At 36.9% G+C, this 22,236-nt stretch overlaps 1 protein-coding gene and 1 non-coding gene across 2 annotated transcripts; both read left to right on the plus strand.

The window, feature by feature from the left end:
* The first annotated feature begins 7,114 nt into the window (after positions 1–7,114).
* LOC120254143 (1-aminocyclopropane-1-carboxylate oxidase homolog 6-like) lies at positions 7,115–8,883 on the plus strand. The gene is made up of 3 exons (XM_039262284.1): positions 7,115–7,757; positions 7,845–8,169; positions 8,554–8,883. The coding sequence occupies exons 1-3, from the start codon at positions 7,270–7,272 to the stop codon at positions 8,803–8,805; spliced, it is 1,065 nt and encodes a 354-aa protein (XP_039118218.1). The 5' UTR covers positions 7,115–7,269; the 3' UTR covers positions 8,806–8,883.
* Positions 8,884–19,501: 10,618 nt separating this feature from the next.
* On the plus strand, positions 19,502–19,608 carry LOC120254146. Its single transcript, XR_005534537.1, has one exon. It is a non-coding gene; the product is annotated as a small nucleolar RNA R71 (small nucleolar RNA).
* Positions 19,609–22,236: the final 2,628 nt, after the last annotated feature.

The following is a 22,236-nucleotide window of genomic DNA, read 5'->3' on the forward strand; positions in this document are numbered from 1 at the left end:
AAAATTTTTTATAAAAAAATAAACAATGTTATAAAAGTTATAAAAAATTTTAGTGATTTGAAAATAAAATGTCATCAAAATTTTTGAAAAGGTTTATTAAAGTTATGAAGAATTTTAGTGATAAAGAAGATTTTTTGTTTAAAGAATTATTATAAAAGTCATAAAGAATTGAGTGGTTTGAAAAAAAATCATACAAAAATTTAAACAAAAATTATTAACTATATAAAGAATTATAGTAATAAAATATTTTACTAGTTTAGAAAGAGATGGAAGACAACTAATTACTGATTAATATGGCATCACTTTGGCCAAATACTCACAATTACTAGATACCTAACCTCCATAATAAAAGTACAGACATCTTGGAGGCTTCATCTTGGCCCTCGAAATAAGGATACCTAGGACCTTTCACTCAAGTGATCTTTTGAAATATTTGGTTAGAAAGAGACAACACCATATCTAATAAGCTTCTCCCGCTAACCTGGGTTTTTAATCATGCACTCTTTTTTTGGTCAAATGCAACTTAAAATGCAAAGTGACTCAAACAAAAAGATGTGATGATAACAATGAAAGATAGCCTTGATTTATTTTGCTTCTCTCCTACTACCATTGGGATGTCCCTTCTACGGAGGAATCGAGAAATCGAGTGACCATCCATGATACCCCTAGTCTAACAAGGCGGTCTTGATGGATGATCCCCGAGGGGGTAATTGGGGCTAAAAGCACCCCTAGTGGGCCCCTCAAGGTCGTCCCTCCAAAGAATCATAAAATCTTTATGTATGGTGTTTCCTATATTTAAATAATGGTTAATAATACTTTAATTATATTTTATGAATATTGAATGTGAATGTGTCTCGAGTAACTAGCTGAAGTGGGTTCCAATCCCTACGACTTCCGTGTTTTATAAATTACATTTTTTTATTTTTTTAAAAATATCGCAATTTTTTTAATTTTTGTTAAAAAAATAAAAAAATGTTGTTAAATTTGAAATTTCAAAATTTTTTATAAAAAAATAAACAATGTTATCAAAGTAATAAAATATTTTAGTGATTTGAAAATAAAATGTCATAGAAATTTTTAAAAAGGTTTATTAAAGTTATAAAGAATTTTAGTGATAAAAAAGATTTTTTAGTTTAAAAAATTATTATAAAAGTCATAAACAATTGAGTGGTTTGATAAAAAATAATACAAAAATTTTAAAAAATTTATTAACTATATAAAGAATTATAGTAATAAAATATTTTACTAGTTTAGAAAGAGATGGAAGACAACTGATTACTGATTAATATGTCATCACTTTGGCCAAATACTCACAATTACTAGATACCTAACCTCCATAATAAAGTACAGACATCTTGGAGGCTTCATCTTGGCCCCTGAAATAAGGATACCTAGGACCTTTCACTCAAGTGATCTTTTGAAATATTTGGTTAGAAAGAGACAACACCATATCTAATAAGCTTCTCCTGCTAACCGGTTTTAATCATGCACTCTTTTTTTTTGGTCAAATGCAACTTAAAATGCAAAGTGACTCAAACAAAAAGATGTGATGATAACAATGAAAGATAGCCTTGATTTATTTTGCTTCTCTCCTACTACCATTGGGATGTCCCTTCTACGGAGGAATCGAGAAATCGAGTGACCATCCATGATACCCTAGTCTAACAAGGCGGTCTTGATGGATGATCCCTGATGAGGGTAATTGGGGCTAAAGCACCCCAGGGCCCCCAAGGCTGTCCTCCAGCAATCATAAAATCTTTATGTATGGTGTTTCCTATATTTAAATAATGGTTAATAATACTTTAATTATATTTTATGAATATTGAATGTGAATGTGTCTAAGTAACTAGCGGAAGTGGGTTTCAATCCTACGACTTCCAGGTTTTATAAATTACATTTTTTATTTTTTAAAAAATACTGCAATTTTTAATTTTGTTAAAAAATAAAAAATGTTGTTAAATTTGAAATTTCAAAATTTTTTATAAAAAAATAAACAATGTTATCAAAGTAATAAAATATTTTAGTGATTTGAAAATAAAATGTCATAGAAATTTTTAAAAAGGTTTATTAAAGTTATAAAGAATTTTAGTGATAAAAAAGATTTTTTAGTTTAAAAAATTATTATAAAAGTCATAAACAATTGAGTGGTTTGATAAAAAATAATACAAAAATTTAAAAAAATTTATTAACTATATAAAGAATTATAGTAATAAAATATTTTACTAGTTTAGAAAGAGATGGAAGACAACTGATTACTGATTAATATGTCATCACTTTGGCCAAATACTCACAATTACTAGATACCTAACCTCCATAATAAAGTATAGACATCTTGGAGGCTTCATCTTGGCCCCTGAAATAAGGATACCTAGGACCTTTAACTCAAGTGATCTTTTGAAATATTTGGTTAGAAAGAGACAACACCATATCTAATAAGCTTCTCCTGCTAACCGGTTTTAATCATGCACTCTTTTTTTTGGTCAAATGCAACTTAAAATGCAAAGTGACTCAAACAAAAAGATGTGATGATAACAATGAAAGATAGCCTTGATTTATTTTGCTTCTCCCCTACTACCATTGGGATGTCCCTTCTACGGAGGAATCGAGAAATCGAGTGACCATCCATGATACCCTAGTCTAACAAGGCGGTCTTGATGGATGATCCCTGAAGGGGGTAATTGGGGCTAAAGCACCCCAGCGCCCCCAAGGCTGTCCTCCAGCAATCATAAAATCTTTATGTATGGTGTTTCCTATATTTAAATAATGGTTAATAATACTTTAATTATATTTTATGAATATTGAATGTGAATGTGTATCGAGTAACTAGCGGAAGTGGGTTCCAATCCCTCGACTTCCGTGTTTTTATAAATTACATTTTTTTATTTTTTTAAAAAAATACGCAATTTTTTAATTTTTGTTAAAAAAATAAAAAAATGTTGTTAAATTTGAAATTTCAAAATTTTTTATAAAAAAATAAACAATGTTATCAAAGTTATAAAAAATTTTAGTGATTTGAAAATAAAATGTCATAAAAATTTTTAAAAAGGTTTATTAAAGTTATAAAGAATTTTAGTGATAAAAAAGATTTTTTTAGTTTAAAAAATTATTATAAAAGTCATAAAGAATTGAGTGGTTTGAAAATTAATCATACAAAAATTTTAAAAAAAATTATTTACTTTATAAAGAATTTTAGTAATAAAAACTTTTACTAGTTTAGAAAGAGATGGAAGACAACTCATTACTGATTAATATGGCATTACTTTGGCCAAATACTCACAATTACTAGACACCTAACCTCCATAATAAAGTACAAACTTCTTGGAGGCTTCATCTTGGCCCCTGAAATAAGGATACCTAGGACCTTTCACTCAAGTAATCTTTTGAAATATTTGGTTAGAAAGAGACAACAACATATCTAATAAGCTTCTCCTGCTAACCGGTTTTTATCATGCACTCTTTTTTTTGGTCAAATGCAACTTAAAATGCATAGTGACTCAAAACAAAAGATGTGATGATACCAATGAAAGATAGCCTTCATTTATTTAGCTTCTCTCCTACTACCATTGGGATGGCCCTTCTACGGAGGAATCGAGAAATCGAGTGACCATCCATGATACCCTAGTCTAACAAGGCGGTCTTGATGGATGATCCCTGAAGGGGGTAATTGGGGCTAAAGCAAACCAACGCCCCCAAGGCTGTCCTCCAGCAATCATAAAATCTTTATGTATGGTGTTTCCTATATTTAAATAATGGTTAATAATACTTTCTTTATATTTTATGAATATGGAATGTGAATGTGTCTGAGTAACTAGTGGAATTGGGTTCCAATCTACGACTTCCAGGTTTTATAAATTCCATTTATTATTTTTTAAAAAATACTGCAATTTTTAATTTTGTTAAAAAATAAAAAATGTTGTTAAAATTTGAAATTTCAAAATTTTTTATAAAAAAATAAACAATGTTATCAAAGTTATAAAAAAATTTAGTGATTTGAAAATAAAATGTCATAAAAATTTTTAAAAAGGTTTATTCAAGTTATAAAGAATTTTACTGATGAAAAAGATTTTTTTAGTTTAAAAAATTATTATAAAAGTCATAAAGAATTGAGTGATTTGAAAAAAAAAATCATACAAAAATTTAAAAAAATTATTAACTTTATAAAGAATTTTAATTATAAAAAATTTTATTAGTTTAAAAATTTACTGAAAATTTAAAATTTTAATAAAAATTTTCAAAAATAAAAAATTGTTATAAAATTTATAAAGAAATTAAGTAATTTAAAAAAAAAAGGGTTTAAGTTAAAGATGTGGCACAGCAAATTTATGTCAATTGTTATAAAATAATAATATGTACGTTGTATTGGATGAACAATAATTTGGTTATCTAGTCAATCGCAGTTAGTTTTTTTTTTTAGCACGTACTTGCCACATCCGACATTAGCAATAGTTATTGCTGAAAGTGTGGCATTTTTTTATATTTAAATTATGGTTATATAATTGCACTATTTTTATTAGAGATAATTATTTTGTTGGATGAACATTTTTTTACACTTTCAATTTAGCCCGCCCCTCCCCCTCCTTCCTCTTGTCAGTCTTGATTACTTTAATATGATTTTCTAAGAGTACTCCAACACGCACAGGTTGAGCGATTAATTTACTACTTATACACACACCTCTACTTAAACTGTACTTGTCACATTTATCACACCAAACCAAAAACAAAAACAAACCAGATTTCTCCAACCATTCAATGGTGAACTTTAGCCAAACATGAAAAGGTTTTTTTAAGAAAAATTGATTAACCTTGCTTTTATTAAAAAAAATATCTTAGAAAAATAAATACAACTTGATTAAGGCAATCTACACCCTATTCTTTGTCACCTTTAATTATTAAATAAATATCAACGGTTCATTTCATTATGAAAATGTTTATTTTTTTTAAAAAAAAGGATAAACCCTATTTATTTAAATAAAAAGAAAATGGTACAAAGAGAGAGGACAGGGAAGATAGTCCACAACAAAACGAAAAGATAAACCAAAGTCTACTAGAAGTGGACACAAAACAAAAGGGCTCCAACCATAACATGGAGTACAAGATGGGAGAAAAGATAAGGAAAAGGACAAGAGAGGAAGAGATCAATAAGGAGTTAGCCAACCCCTAATTACCTTTCAAATCCTCAGTATCGCTTATATTAGTGACACGATCCAGGAACTGCACTCTACGCTTACGGTCATCGCCAAGTTTTCCAATTTGGTTTTTAGCTTTAAGAGCTTCATTAATCTTTGACATGTGAGAGACTAGCCCACCTTAGTGAGAGCCAAAACAGAACTCATCACAAGCCAGGTATTGTTTCGCATAGTCATAAATTTCGCAATCTCTCAGAGGCAAACCAGTGACCTAAGCCCTTTTGTCACACTTAAAGTGAGCATCTCTCACCAATTGATTTGAGAATCAATTGGTGAGAGGTGCTCACTTTAAGTGAGACAAAAAGGCTTAGGTCGCAGGTTGAACTCTGAGGGTGTGGGAAATGCCTGACTAAGAAAAATAATACATGGCTTGTGATGAGTTCTATTCTAAGTTTCACTTAGTTTAGCCGGTCTCTCACAAAAAAAAGCGCATTCTTTTGTGAGAGACCAGCCCACCTCAGTGATACCCAGAACAAAACTCATCACAAACTAGGTATTGTTTTGCTTAGTCGGGCATTTCAAACTCCCTCGGAGTCCAACTCGTGACCTAAGCCTTTTGTCTCACTTAAGTGAGCGCCTCTCACCAATTGATTTGCGGATCAATTGGTGAGAGACACTTGCCTTAAGAGCAAGACAAAGAGTAGGTTGCGGGTTTGATCCCCAAAGGGGATGAATTTTGCGGCTACTATATAATACCTGGATTGTGTTGAGAGGGCCCGTGGGCCCATTTATTTGTCTGATCTAATCTATCGCTCTTAGGAGAGCAGTCTCTTACAAAAAAAAAAAAAGTAGCACAAATAGGATTTTAAAAGGCAGGATGTGATCAGAAGGTGTGGATGTAATTGCGAGGTCGTTAGTGGGCGTGGGGAGATGTGAGAAACATGGGATGTAAGTTTTCAAAAAAGTCTAGCTTGTTTTTTTAAACAAAACTTTAAAATAAATAAAAGCTAAAAAGAGTGGCGTCGACATGACTAGAACATGTAAATAATTTTGGAGATAACCGAAGTACATAAAGCATGTTCATCATGGAAAATGCATGCATTCCTCTATAGCCGAATATTCCAAAACAAGGCCCTAACTAGTAGGTCCCAAGTGACCCTAATCTATGAATGGAGTTGAGACTTTAAAAGCTCCACACTTCTTTGAGAGAGTTAGGGTTGTTAGAAGCTCTAAATAGATGGGCTAAGTAGTTCCAATTGTCATAGAAAAAGAATCGTGAATGAAGAAATGATCCATCGATTCAATTCTTAATTAAAATTTCAACTACATGCTTTTTGTTTTATGATAAATTAGTTTCACGTTTTCAATACCTTATTTGATGTTAACCATTTGATCTGTTTGATTTTTCAACTTATTTTTTATATATTCTACTAATTTTTTAAAAAAGTTAAAGATATTTATGTATAATTCAAAACATATTTGTTTATGGTTTATTTTTTTAAAAAAATAATAATAAATGTAAATGCTTCATTGCAGAAGGAAGCCGCTGTCAACCATCAACACTAGACATGAATATGCTTAAAAATAATAATAAATGTAAATGCTTCATTGAAGAAGGAACCAGCTGTCAACCATCAACACTAGACATGAATATGCTTGCCATAGAGGTGCTATGAGAGGGTGCACTTGGGCACACGGGTGAGCTAAGGCATGATCTCCAAGCATCCACTCTAACCCACTCGTCCCTAGCAAGCAGTGCGATCACACCCAATCTCAACACCAGAACATGGCTAACCCTCTCGCGGCACATGCGTAATTAAATTGGTCACTTGTTTTGAATCTTAAGAAAAAAAAAACAAAAATATTGTAAGGAAAAGTTATTCTAATTTTTGTCTTTGATGACAAGGCCAATACAAATAATAGATATAAATAATATAGGTGACACTCATTAACATTTGGGGACCTCTAGTGGGATGGTTGGGGACCTCCAGTGACAGGGGGACTTTGACATATATCTGGCTAAGATGTCCAGAAACACAAGGGGTGACCATAGACATTATCTTCAAACTCCACAAGTTCATCTTGCCAAAAACACTCTAGCAGCTAAGCAAGCACCACCATTGCAGACACTACTCACTTATCCATGTCGACCACCAGCTATGATCGAGCAAGTGAGATCAAGGCTTTCGATGAGACGAAAGCCGGAGTCAAAGGCCTTGTCGATGCCGGTATCACCAAAGTTCCCCGCTTCTTCATTCATCCGACTGAAACTATGTCCAATTCTACTACTGAGTTGAAGATTCCAGTTATTGATATGAAAAACATCAATACGAGAAAAAAAGAAATAGTCGAGAAGGTAAAAGAGGCTTCGGAGACAATCGGTTTTTTCCAAGTGGCTAACCATGGAGTGCCCAACAAGGTGATGGATGAGATGCTCGATGCAATAAAGAGGTTCATAGAGGATGATGAGGAGGTGAAGAAAAATTACTACACTAGAGATCACAAACGAAACGTGGTCTTCAATTGCAACTTCCATCTTTACAGTTCCCCGGCAGCGAATTGGCGTGATACTTTAATTCTTCGTATGGCTCCTGATCCTCCTGAAAAGGAAGAGGTACCGCATGCTTTCCGGTGAGTTGTAGTATTTAAATTAAGTAAATATGGATTTGTAAATATAAGTCTTATTGATACAAATATCGGTGTGATTTGAACATGAAGGGAAATAGTATTTGAGTATTCATTTCACATGAAAAAACTGGGAGAGGTTCTATTTGAGCTGATATCAGAGGCTCTTGGACTGAAGCCTGATCACTTGAAAGAGATGGAATGCGCACAGGGAATTGGTGTTGCTTGCCATTACTATCCGCCCTGTCCAGAGCCCCACCTCGCACATGGAATATGTAAACACTCTGATCCGGGCTTCCTTACAATCCTTTTGCAAGATAAATCAATTGGTGGCTTGCAAATACTTCATAAGAATAAATGGGTTGATGTTCCTCCCTCTCCTGGATGCCTTATCATCAACATAGCTGATCTCTTGCAGGTATAAACCTACACAAAGTGTATGCATTAGAGTTCACTCAGTTATGTGTTTGATTAATTTCCTTCTAATTTCGTATAAAAAGTAATATGATTTGTCTTTGTACATGCTTGGTAATCAAAATAACCCATCTCCTGCACTTATATATGTATTAATTAAAGCTAACTAGTAATTGCAAATCCATTTGATTTGTGGATATATAAAGTAGGAGCTTTACTTATTTTTCCAACTCAAATTTTTCAAGTTAATCAAACTAAAATGATACATTGGTTACATGACCACATAACATTCTCATGTTTGCATCTAATATACCTAATTATGTAGGTTATAATAAAATTTGATCTAAATGACTTTGCAATATATATGTCATTCTTGTTTGATGTGCAGCTGATCTCAAATGACAAATTGAAGAGTGTTGAGCATAAAGTGCTTGCAAGCAAGGAAGGTCCAAGACTTTCAGTAGCATGCTTCTTTGTTACTCCGTATAGCCCTTCATCAAAACTTTATGGTCCTATCATGGAGTTACTTGCTAATGGAAGTGCACCTATCTACAGAGAAGTTGTCATAGATGAGTTCAACAAACACTACAATTCTAAAGGCCTTGATGGGAAGTCTGCACTTGATCATTTCAAGCTATAAACTTTGTTATTTAGTTGTTAAAGCATTTCTTTCGACAATAGTATATTCCAAGAAATTTTCTCTTGTATGTTTGGTGAAGTGGTAATTAAGTTTGAGTTTGAATAATTTTGTGAGAAAGATCGTATCTTTCAACAACAGTAAAACAGAAATGAGGAGCATGAAGCTGGCCGCTGAATTAGACCTTGTTCCAGGTAATTTTAAATTGCAATGAAAAAATATATTGCATCTAAATTAAAATCAATGTTAAAATGTTTTTTTAACAAATCATATTCTTTGAAATATAAAATTTATCTTGTTTAATTAATTTATGATAATATTAAATATCCACTATTGAATGAAGTTTATTGTAACCTTATAATTTTAAGGTTTCAACTTTTTTCTAAATGTAAAATTGTTTCTTCTCTTTTTTGCAAAATTCTCATATTAATTTAATATATTTTTTTATTACTATAAATCTCATTCAACATTTCTCATTAATTGTAATAAAATATTATAAACTATACCTATTATAGTTGCTTCAATAAAATGGAATTTTTGGAAATTTAAGTTAATAAAATGGTTCTTATGATTAACTATGAATGATGAAATAAATTGGCCATTATTTCTGGTAAGAAAAAATTGGTATCACAACTTCAATATTGAAATTTCATGGATAATATTGCATTTCAAAAAGAAAGAAAAGTGAGCTTTAATTCAGTTTTCGAATGCATCGCAAGTAAGTTGATATTAAAAAATAGATTAAAGAAAGGTCTCCAGTCACTATAATTTTTTTAAAAAAAATTTTGATAGTTTATTTTTTGTAATTATTAATTATGATCTATATTTTTTTAATTACATAAATTATTATTTAATAAAGATTTAAAATAAATTTTTTACATGATTTTACTGGGCCCAATTTTTATTAAGATTGGCCCTAGCTTATTGGTATAGACCGAAAACATAGAGGTAGACTACCCACTTCCATGTACGGAATACATTTTAATTATTATGCCTATTTAGGTCATGGAGCATGTTATTAACATAGTTATTATTTTTGTTGATTCAAAATATTTATCATTAACATTAATTGAAGAGGAAAACCCATGTGAACTGTTTTTTTTTTCTTTTAATGAAGAAATGGATAAACCGTAAATTCTATTAAAAATATATAGGCACAAAATTCCATCGCAAGGTAGGTGCAAAACAAAATCAAGTAGGAGGGTGAGGTAATCCTCAAAGGTGATTGGATGGCCAAACAACTAAGAAGGAATAGAGGAAAGAAGGATGACCCTAAGAGATAATCGGCATAATTGAGGGATTATCCATCAATGGCAGCATAAGTGTAAGCTACAAGTGTGTTCAGTTGGATCCATGACGATATTTGCTTTATTTCCTATACCCAATCAAGGAAAAGCTCATGAAATCAAGGCTATAATTGATAATGGCCTAGAAGTTTTCAACTAGATTTTGATGATCGCTTTAAGGGCTATAAATTACAAGAGAGAGAGAGCATAAAGCCAATTCTAACAATTGCCTAATAAAGCGGAGAGGAGCAATACTTAAAAATGTGATTGTTCCATTTCACATAGATGTTTTAGAACATTGCCCAAATAAAACGGAGTGACCCAAGGATATATTCTTTGCAAATGTGGACTTTAAAAAGGGACCTTATATCGTCTCTCCAATTTACTTTGGTTGCCAATACTCTTAGCATCATATTCATCCATGCATTTAACTCTGGAATCCTGTATGGAGTCCCCCTAAGGTACTGAGTTAAACTATGCCACCTATGAGTGAAGTTGAAAACCACAGGTTCATTAACCTAATTCTCTACCTCTTCGAAGGCATCTCAGACTTGGCTATTAATTATAGAAAAAGCTATCATTTCTCATTTAGCTACAACCTCCTTGCGAAGGGTGGATTGTCTTTGATGAGTGTCTAAATTTACATGTTTTCATTATATTATTTTACAAACTTCACATGTATTTTTTATGGATTTATGCCCCCTTTTGGTGTAATTTATTATATTTTTATTCACAGAGCATGGAAGAGGGTATAAGGGCGTGAGAATGTGTTGCAAAGTGTATTGAATAAGGTATTACTGTAGTTTCACTATAGATGCATTACTATAGCATTTTTACTGTAGCCGTAATGTAGCACTATGGGAATTTTGTGCGGCCAGCATAGTAGAATGTAGGGGACAAGTTGAAAGGTGTGCGAGCACTTGTGCGTCCGAACGAGAGGTTGCAAGCTTCATCAGGTTTTCTAATTTCAAGTTTTAACACTCCATCGCAAGCTCCCATTCACCTACAAGTGACCTCACAATCGTCAAACTATAAATAGACCCTTTTATGGCTTTTTGGGAGAGGGGCTTATAAGCCATAGCCTCTAGCACCTCTTGGAATGAATTTCTGATTATCTAGGGGAGATTTGGACATGATTTTGATGGGGAATGGTTAGATCTTGAAAATCTAACACAAAAAAGCAAGTATCCTCGAAGGGAGGAAAGTTTTGGGTAGAATAGGATGTCGTCCTTGGGTGCCTTTGGTGTTCTTCTCTCCTTACCATCATCTGCATCAAAGGGGGAGCTTAGACATGCTTTTATTATTCTTAATCTCGTTTCATCTTGTTGATTTGAAGTCTATATTGAACTAAACTCTCATATGGGATTAGGAGTTAATCACAAATGTGTTTGGGTTAGCTCATCTTAGAGATCTCGTGGTCCAAACATAACTTTGCAACACCAAACCAAATTCATAGATCACATTAGTAGCCCTATGAGGATCCATATCCGGGGACCATCATCTCCCATTTATTTTTCCCTTAGAGATCATGTCTTAGCTTGAAGCTTTTTAGCTCTACGTTTTCTTAGCGTAGATTCTAAACAACCCTTAAGTTATTAAGGCTAGATAATAAATATAGAGTGACTAATAGTACTTCCTATAATCCATGGAATACGATCCTCATGATTTTGCATTAGGTATTACTTGACGACCGGTGCTCATACGGCGGTCAACCATCAGGCTTCCATTATCAATTTCTCTAGGGATGTACTCCATCTAACCTACCATGTGTACTAATCTCAAGTTGACAACTTCACAAACAGGAGTAGATGAAATTAATTCTAGTTTTCCAATATAGATTCTCCTCATTGAAACAAAATAGCTCTCTACTGAAGGAAGATTTACACTCCTAAACCAGTTGCTCTCATCAATTTCAACCTACTATATGTCTATCCATAAATTACGTAGTTGGGTTATCTACATGTTTGATGGAATTCGATGAGACTTAATCTAGCATAGGCCAAATCGAGGCTCAAATTGGTTTTGAACTATGGCTAGGAGTTGAATATGCAAGATATGTGAGCAAGGATAAGATATTCTCAAACTCCAAGACTCCAATAATACTTTGGTAGTGAAATAGTGGTAGAAGTGACAACGCCCCTTGAGTGTGACCCGCAAGTGCACGGGTTTGTTGAAGTAATAAATTCCAAGTGAGTGGGGTATCGTATCCACAGGGAGTAGGGAATAAAAATACTAAAATTTCTACTTAACCAAGAGAAGATGAATAATGATTGTGTTGATAAAGTGTAATGTAAGCAGGAACAAAAGAAACAATAACGATAGGCCCAAGTAAGTGAGAGGAAAGACAATTGATAGAAGTGGGGTACTCGGACAATGCTCCCCTAGGACTAATGTTTCAAGTGCAAGACCTACTATTATGCTTCCTAACTAATGCTTAATGAGTCATAGAAATCATAAAGCACACGGTCCCAAACCTAAGGTCAACCGTGACTAACTCTACACTATGTCCTGGTGGAGAAATCGCTCAGTCTCAACACCTCTCACTGTGCAAAGTTGCATGGACTTCTTGGGATTCCAAGTGATAAACCCTATTCCTATGTGTAGATATAACCCTTTGGTCTAGGCGAAAGACCCCTAGTCATAATTAAGCCCCAGATACTAAAGTCACTTCAACGCTTCACTCTATTGAAAACGCAAAGAACTCTAGGAATTGGAGGTAGGATAAATCACACCGGAGGGGAAAGGGGACGCTCCTTTACCTCTCGACTCACCCTCTCAACCCTCTCCATTCTAGCTTTGCCTAACCCTCATGGCGTGTCACCCATCCAAAAAGGTTACCAAGATGAACTCTCAACCCTAGTGTCACTCTAAGGGAGAAATGATTCAACAAGCATTGAAGATTGAAACTCAATTAAAAACATCAATTAAGGAAGGCATAATAAAAGGTCAAAGAAATATTAACATCCTAGGGTTTACAAAATTCAAGTACCCACTAGGGGGTTTAGCTCTCCATGGAGCAAGATACAATCAATAATGAAATCGAAAATAAAAACAAGTAATCCATAGGAAAACCCCTCAGCAATCGTGTCGATGGTCTTGTTGAGTAGCCCCGTCTTCTCCAAAGGTCCCCTTGTCCGGCCTAGGGCACACCTCGCCAGATTGATACGGATGAAAGCTCCCCCAATAACCTTCTTCCAAGTGAGTCGCGGTGTTGAATCTGTAGAACCACTCCAAAAACTTGCCAAAGCCTCTCAAAACCGTAGTCGACAGCCTCTCAAAAGATAGAGAAAGTTGGAAAGAAGGGTGAAAGATTCTCCCCAAAATTGGGCTGAATCGCGGCTTAAATAGGGCTAGAATCGGGCATCTACACGCCCCTGTGGATTTTCCACACGGGCCTGTGGAATTTCAACATGGCGCGTGGAGAATTTCCACACACCCATGTGGATTCTCTGGAAACCTGATTTTCGGCCGGCTGTGAACAATAACTACTACAGTGTATTGCTATAGTAACCTGCTACAATACTCCGCCAAACCACTCCTAATTCTACACTTTCATCGAGGCAATGTAAACGGGTACATGTTTATGCCGTAGATAGCAACTCTTCTTCAATCAAAGGCCTCATTGGTGAAGATCTTGCTATCAATGCACAAGTCAGGATACGCAAATGTGACTGCCTTCGTGCCTCTCCAACTCATTGTAATGGCTTGAATACATGGAGGTTGGCACACACTCACGTATCTTAGAGCCCCACTTGTGTCTTCACATTTGTTCCTTCCAAGATTCCACCAAATAGTGCGTTCATGATCTACTTTTGGCTTCTTTTCTTAATACTTAGCTTCACAACCCTACATGCGCAAAAAAACACAAATACACATGTATTAATGCTTAAACCTAATAGAAGTAATGCTCATCATAAGGAAAGAGCACTTCGCATTCTTAACACACAAGCACTTATCAAATTCCCCCACACTTAAGCTTTTGCTCGTCCTCAAGCAGAAAAATAAAACATTGAAGCATAGAAAATGGAAAGATTGAAAGTGCTCAGCCTTAGGTTCACCAAAGCATGCAAGAAAAGCATTCTATGAGTAAGGGAAATTTCAACACTAAATACGAAAAATCAATGCTCTAGAGAAAAACTTGAATAAAAAAGGGCAACAAACCTGAACTCGTGTAAGTGTGTGTAAACTCACTCAATTCAACCCAAGGTATACTCCTCAAAGTTCTAAGTACAAGGTACTTATTTATCTACAAGCATAACAAAACACAAGGATGGTAGTAGTTTCACACATCCTCTAAGGTAGCCCTTTTCGAAGTGGCCGCTAAGGTGGCTTTTACACTTTCAAGGCGGTAGCTCTTTCTACCGGGGTGGTAGCTTTCACTCCTCCCATGAGATAGCTCTTTATCTCATTAGGGCATAACTAGTATCCGACTTATGAGAGTAGTTTCATACTTCATAGATGGTAGCTCTTTCCACCCCCAATGCACAATTTAACAATCTATTTTTTCTTTCTTTTCGTTTTCCATTTTTTTTTAGCAAAACAGAACAAGAAACAAAACTAATCAGCCCCTTAAATATCGAAGTTGAGTTTCCAAAAGAGTCTCATGAGTGAGTGGTGCAACAAATATCATTCGGGCAAAAATTCCTAGAAATTCAAGTGAAAACTAGATCATGAGAACATTCAATGTTAAAACTTCTCCTAAACTCAAGAATACAAATATTGCAACTAAGGTGAACCGCCATTGGCTACGTGAGCATGTATGTCAATCAAAACTTGAGTAAAAGACATGTGCAAAGTGAACTCCACCCCACAGTTAAGATGTACATTGCTCTCAATGTACACATGCAAGCACAATAGAAAGTATAGCAATCAAGAAAATATGTGGGAGTGGCAATTGAAACAATACTCCCCTGACTCCTAATGTTGCATTTGATGGAGCTAAATCCTTGGAAGTAAAGTTCCAACAGGTTGTGAAGCACACATGGCCCACATTGGCCGTGTCTACGACTAGTTCTCAATTCCCATACTGACAAGACCATCTGCACACATACACAAGGGGATTTAGTGAAGCTCAATAAAAACAAAACAACTCGAGTATATAAAGATAAAATAATAAAATACAACTTGAGACAAAAATAAAAGATAAACTCAGAAGGAAAATCCTTTCAGAGTATACAACTCCAAAAAATAGTACTGAAACTGAAAGATGAAAAATATAAACACAAAGTAAAGCAAAGACGCATCAAGCATCGGTGTCCTTTTTTATCGGCTCTACTGGTGCTGTGGTTGGTGCCAGGTCGAATAATGCCGGTAGATTTGATGATGGTGATGCTGGCAGGGCCAGAGCGGTCCGAGGTATCTTGATGAAAGGTGAGGACGCGTCTCGCTCAAATAGATGTTGTAAAGCATCAAGACATGCCATCACCTCAGTGTGCTACACGACCTGTGTGGCACGAACCTCAGCAATCTCAGTCCGGAGTACACCTACAGCACTCTTGAGCCTCGCAAAACGATCATAGGCTCGGGATGGAGAAAACAAGCACATTGGGGGCAGCTCCTGTGCTGCAGGTGGTGGCTCGGTCTCTGTATGCTCTGGCTGGGGCTTAGGAGCAGGTTGAGGATCATCTCCTGTATCACCTCCATCCTCTCCTACCTCTGGAAAGGTGTAGTTAATACATATACACCAGGGTTGTGTCTGCGCACCAATCCCATCAATCTCAATGTATCAAGGCCTAACGGTAAAGTCATAGTCATCTTCTCAGCCCCACGTATGGTGTTTAGCAAACCCATGCCCATAAGGAGTCTGGTGATGTACGTGCCTAAAAAGATGACACCAACTCTGAATTACTGGCCCTGGTGGTGCAAATACTCAGCCAGTATGTGCCCTAAATGGATCGGTTGACACTGTACCATCGAATGTAGATACAGTAGCTCCTGTTGGCTTAGGACTCCAGTACTATCACCACGGCCATTCACCAACCTGCTCAGAATGGCATGAAGATAGTGGCACGCAAGTCGGGAAAGGCTCGTGGCTTTGGACACCCCTGGCTCATATTATCCCTGTCCACATAGAATGCTATACGCTCTCTGAGGAGTTAAAATACCGGGGTAGTCTATCGGAAGTCACTCGTACTCCTCAGTGGCCGTAAAGGTCTCATCATATAGGCCGAACAAGATCGAGAACTATGTGATGCTCATAACATGGTAATGCCCAAGTACTCTAAACTGTATAGCGTCGACACTATCAAATCTAGCATAGGACCTATCAAACTCGAACGAGGATTAAAACTCCAGTGTGAGTGCACGGATGGCTGGCTCTCTGATTAATAGTAACAGCCTCCACCCACCCACTGAAACAAGATCCTCTACCTCATCCACCAACCTATCTCCCTACTGTATATCTCGCAACATGCTTGTGTTTAGAAAGCGAGATTGTCCGAATCTAAATTTTAACAACCGCTCAAAACGGACTTGGTGCTCAGGAATAGCAAATCCCATATTCTCCGGCTCAGGAGATGACTCACGCGGACATTTCTCAGCTTGCTTCTTCGACCGGGGTGCTATATCTGCAAAATTAAAACATAAAATCGATCAAAAACATTCAAAAATTGATTCTGCAGAATTCCACATGGTTGTGTGGAATTTCCACATGCCCGTGTGGATCCACGGGGCTTGAAAACCGCACAGCCGCATGCTAGAAATCTAGGAATACACCATCAAATCATTTCGAAACTCTTCCTAAGCATGCATAAACCATCTAATTGACGAAACGAAGTAGCATTCACCATTCTAATTAAATAAAATCAAATATGATGAATAAAAGAGAGAATTAAGGGTTACCGATGGGATGAAGTTAAAAACTTTGAATCCTGCTGGAAAACTCAAGTAAACCTCTCTAAATCCTTGGGATGGAAGAAAGATCTTCTACAGAGATCCACACGGGCTTGTGGGAATTACTCACACCCGTGTGTTTGTCACAGGATCATCCACAGGGGCGAGTCCACGCCCCTGTGTTTTCTCAGGAAAAATCTCTAAGTCTCTACAGGATGACACACACCCGTGTGAAAATTACCCACGGGCGTGGACCGTCACAAGGTTGTTCACAGGGGCGAGTCCACGCCCTTATGTCCTCTCAGGATGAGCTCGCAGTAGAGACCCATGGTCGTGTGGAAATTCCACACTGTTGTGCATTTTCTCTAGATGCCTTAGAAAACTCTGCATGCTTTGCAGAAAATTCTTGAACATATCAATACACTCAGAGCCTGTCATACCATGCAAAATGTACCAGGGAAAAACACTAAAAACTGGCTCAAACGATCAACAACTTCGCCATAAACATTTAAGAACATGATAATTCCAAAATGTCCACGAGAAAATCACAGCAATAACATCTAAAAATCAAGACATTAATACTTAAAGCCTTATTCATGCAAACACTAAACTAAAAACTAGGAAAACAGTAAAGACTTAGGTTGCCTCCCAAGACGCACTTGTTGAACATCACTTAGCTTGATGAACCTTGTCTTACCTCACGGGGGCTCATAGATGAAGGTTCCCCTCTTACCCACGACTTTGAAGCATGATGAACATAGCCTTTTGAAGTTAGAGGGAGAGTTGTCGAGCTTGTTACCACTTAAGGGTTCATTACCCTTATTCGGTTCTTACACATCCCCAACAGCCTTGGGGAATTTCTTGTGGCGTCTCCTCGCTCGCTTCATCTTCCAGAGCATCTTCTTCATGATCCCCGAAGTAGATGGTACCTTCTCCTCTAGACCAAGCATCATCACCTCTTCGTTCTCTATTTCTTGGTCGAGCAACCCCTCATACGGGTCCGGATTCAACAATTCCTGTACATATTAATCGATTAGTTCATCGGTAGTGTCAAGAAAATAAAGAGTATAATCAAAGTCAAGAGAATGTCGCATGGCTTAGGTGAGGCAGTATATGAGCTTGTCATCTCCAACAATCAATGTCAACTCCCCGCCGTCCATGTTGATAAGTGCCTTAGAAGTGCGTAGGAATGGCCTCCCAAGTATCAAAGGAATATCTACATCATCATCGACATCTAATACTATGAAGTCTACAAGAAATATGTATTTGTCCACCTTGATAAGTACATCTTCAATGATGCCTCATGTATGTCTCACCGTTCGGTCCGCTAATTGCAATGTCATCCAAGTGGGCCTAGGCTCTCCCAAGCCTAGCTTCTGAAAGAACGAGTATGGCATGACGTTGATACTAGCCCCCGAATCCGCCAATGCCATCTCTTCACCCAAATTGCCAATGTTGCACGGAATCACAAATCTTCCGGGGTCTTTCTTCTTGTTTGGCATATTCTTTTGCACTCTCCTCCAACTTCCTCTTGTTGGTCAAAAGATCTTTCAAGAACTTGGCATATCGAGGCATTTGAGACAACACCTCCATAAAAGGAATGTTGATGTGCAATTGCCTGAATAGACCCAAGAACTTCTTGTATTGCTCATCATTTTAGTCGTTCTTCAATCTTGAAGGATACGAGATTCTTGGATTGTAAGTGGGGATGCCACCTCCTTCTCTTTGTTCACTCTCTCCTCAACCTCCACGACCTCGGGTGCTTCAACATTGGTCTTTTCACTTAGAAGCCTACCGTCAACCTCACGACCACTTTTCAAAGTGATCGCCTTCACATGTTCTCTGGGATTAGTCTCGGTATTACTCGGCAAGCTTCCTTGTGTTCTCTCCGATAGAGACTTCACGATGTGCCCCACTTGAGTTTCTAGATTGTGCAATGAAGCGCTATGGTTGCGAAGTGTAGCCTCGTCCAATTGGAACCGTGTATCCGATGATTGCACAAATCTAGTCAAGGCTTTTTCTAAGTCGGTCATCAGGGTTTCCAAGCCTGAAACTCTATTCTCCATGTTCAGGACTTGTTGTTGTTAAAAACCCGGTGGTGCTATAGCCTTTTGTTGCCCTTGGTTACTCCATGAGAAATTAGGGTGGTTCCTCCACCCTTGGTTGTAGGTTTTGCTATAAGGAATACCTTGTACCCTTCTCGAATTGCCCATAAAGTCTACTTGTTCAGTCGTGGCTGAAGTAGCAATTGAAATAGGATAATCAGACGGCCTATGTGAACCCCCATAACCATCAGAACTATGATCGCGACCATCCTCGGTGAAGTCAATGTATCCAATTTCTTACTCAATGCTTCTACTTGGGCTGCTAAGGATGTAACCGCATCAATTTCATGGACTCCGGCCACTTTCTTTGTTTCCCTTGCATTCCATTGGTAGCTATTCATGGCCATTTCTTCTACAAACTGTCGGGCTTCTTCAGGGGTCTTGCTCCCTATTGTACCTCTTGTGGCGGCATCTAGAAGTTGTCTTGTACTTGGAATCAACCCGTTGTAAAAAGTCTGAATGATCATCCATTCATGGAAACCATGTTGTGGGCACATCTGCAAGTGGTCCTTGAATCGCTCCCATGTCTCAAACAAGGATTCAAGCTCCATTTGAACAAACAATGATGTTTCATTAAGAAGCTTCACCGACTTCCCCGGATGAAATTACCTTGCAAGAAAAGCTTCGACCATTTCATTTCATGTCATGATGGATGCTCGTGGTAAAGAATGTAGGCACTACTTTGCTCTTCCTTTTAGAGAGAATGGGAAAGCATGTCACAAACTTCCAAAAAGTTTTCAATATGGTTGTTTGGATCCTCATCGGCTAAACCATTAAACTACGCCGACTACTGTATCATTTGTATGAATACTGGCTTTAGCTCAAAGTTCGGAGCTGTAATCAGGGTCGCACAATGCTAGATTGTGTCCCCAATACTGATGATATGGCATAATCAGAAAGTGTTCTCTGTTGTTCATTCTATTCTCCCATGTTGTCAGACCCTTGAACTTCCACTTTAGCTAGATTCGACGGTTCTTGCACAGGTTCTTTACCCTTTCTTCTGAGTGTATGCTCAAGTTCAGGATCACCTTCAATTAATATCGAAGGGTTCCCTCGGGTCATAACCTGGAGCTACACCAAAATAAAGAAAACAAATTAGAACGATGATAGAATAAGAAGATGTGAAGTAGAATGAATGATGAATGACTAAGATAACAAAGTGCAAAGTATTACTACACGCCTACTCCCCGGCAACGGTGACAAAACCTAGACAACGCCCCTTGCGTGTGACCCGCAAGTGCACGGGTTTGTCCAAGTGATAAACCCTATTCTAATGTGTATATTTAACCCTTTGGTCCAGGCGAAAGACCCCTAGTCACAATTAAGCCTCAGATACTAAAGTCACTTCAATGCTTCACTCTGTTGCTCGCGTAACTAAGCCCCAGCGGAGTTCATCCTTTAGTTCTTCACTCTATTGTAACCGCAAAGAACTCTAGGAATCGGAGGTAGGATAAATCACACCGGAGGGGAAAGAGGGCGCTCCTCTACCTCTCGACTCACCCTCTCAACCCTCTCCATTCTAGCTTTGCCTAACCCTCATGGCGTGTCACCCATCCACAAAGGTTACCAAGATGAACTCTCAACCCTAGTGTTACTCTAAGGGAGAAATCATTCAACAAGAATGCAAGATTGAAACTCAATTAAAAACATCAATTAAGGAAGGCATAATAAAAGGTCAAAGAAATATTAACATCCTAGGGTTTACAAAATGCAAGTACCCACTAGGAGGTTTAGCTCCCCATGGAGCAAGATACAATCAATAATGAAATCGAAAGTTAAAACAAGTAATACATAAGAAAACCCCCTCAGTAGTCATGTCGATGGTCATCTGAAGTAGCCTCGTCTTCTCCAAAGGTTCCCTTGTCCGGCCTATGGCATACCTCGCCGGATCGATGCCGACGAAAGCTCTACCAATAACCTTCTTCCAAGCAAAGCGCGGTGTCGAATACGTAGAACCACTCCAAAGACTTGCCAAAGCCTCTAAAACTTTAGCCGACGGCCTCTCAAAAGATGGAGAATAGTTGGAGAGAAGGGTGAAAGATTCTCCCCAAAATCGTACTGAATTGCGGCTTAAATATGGCTGGAATCGGGCATCCACACGCCCATGTGGATTTTCCACACGGGCCTATGGAATTTTCACTCGGAGCTTGGGGAATTTCCACACACCCTTGTGAATTCTCTGTAAACCTGATTTTCGGGCGGCTGTAAACAGTACCTGCTACAGTGTATTGCTATAGGCCTTTGCTATAGTTACTTGCTACAGTACTCCGCCAAACCACTCCCAATTCTACACTTTCATCGAGGCAATGTAAACGTGTACACGTTTATGCCGTAGATTGCAACACTTCTTCAATCAAAGGCCTCATTGGTGAAGATCTTGCTATCAATGCACAAGTCGAGATACGCAAATGTGACTGCTTTTGTGCCCCTCCAACTCATTGTAATGGCTTAAATACATGGAAGTTGGCACACATTCATGTATCTTAGATCCCCACTTGTGTCTTCACGTTTGTTCCTTCCAAGATTCCACCAAATAGTGCGTTCACGATCTACTGTTGGCTTCTTTTCTTAATACTTAGCTTCACAACCCTACATGCGTAAAAGAACACAAATACACATGTATTAATGCTTAAACTTGATAAAAGTAATGCTCATTATAAGAAAAGAACACTTCGCATTCTTAGCACACAAGCACTTATCAAGAAGAATCTTCCTCGAGGTGCTAATTGATCTGCACATTTATTCTAGTCATGAGGAATAGTAATAATATGCTTGTTTTCAAGATCAAATTTGCTTTTAGCATGACAAACTCTATCTTTAAAGCTCAAATTATTATCACAATCCGGATCACATAGAAGTTCCTTTAAATTTCTACAATCTGTGAATATAGAACACAAATTAATTCCACAAACATCAGCAACTTTCATGCCCACTTCATCAGCAAAGAATTCAGCTTATAAAATAGATCATGCTTGAATTTTGGTTTGACCTGCAATAACAAACTTCCTATTACCTCTGATTATTGTTAAATGTATATGTATATGTACATGTTAGATATATATGTATACTTGTATGTATATGGTATCTATTTGTTCCTATATGTAAACACATAGATCATCAATGATACTTATTCAAGCATATGGACTTGTTCCACTTTTTCTCTCTATCTCTCTCTCCTTCTAACATGGTATCAGATGCCTAGATTCCTCCAT

This window comes from Dioscorea cayenensis, unplaced genomic scaffold (genome assembly GCF_009730915.1).
Source record: "Dioscorea cayenensis subsp. rotundata cultivar TDr96_F1 unplaced genomic scaffold, TDr96_F1_v2_PseudoChromosome.rev07_lg8_w22 25.fasta BLBR01000367.1, whole genome shotgun sequence".
Lineage (NCBI taxonomy): Eukaryota > Viridiplantae > Streptophyta > Magnoliopsida > Dioscoreales > Dioscoreaceae > Dioscorea > Dioscorea cayenensis.

Excerpts from the sequence above, each read along its gene's own strand:
- LOC120254143 (XM_039262284.1), top strand. The coding sequence starts at position 7,270 with ATGTCGACCACCAGCTATGATCGAGCAAGTGAGATCAAGGCTTTCGAT. Across the intron at positions 7,758-7,844 it reads GAGGTACCGCATGCTTTCCG|GGAAATAGTATTTGAGTATT; the intron begins GTGAGTTGTAGT and ends TTGAACATGAAG. Across the intron at positions 8,170-8,553 it reads ACATAGCTGATCTCTTGCAG|CTGATCTCAAATGACAAATT; the intron begins GTATAAACCTAC and ends TTTGATGTGCAG.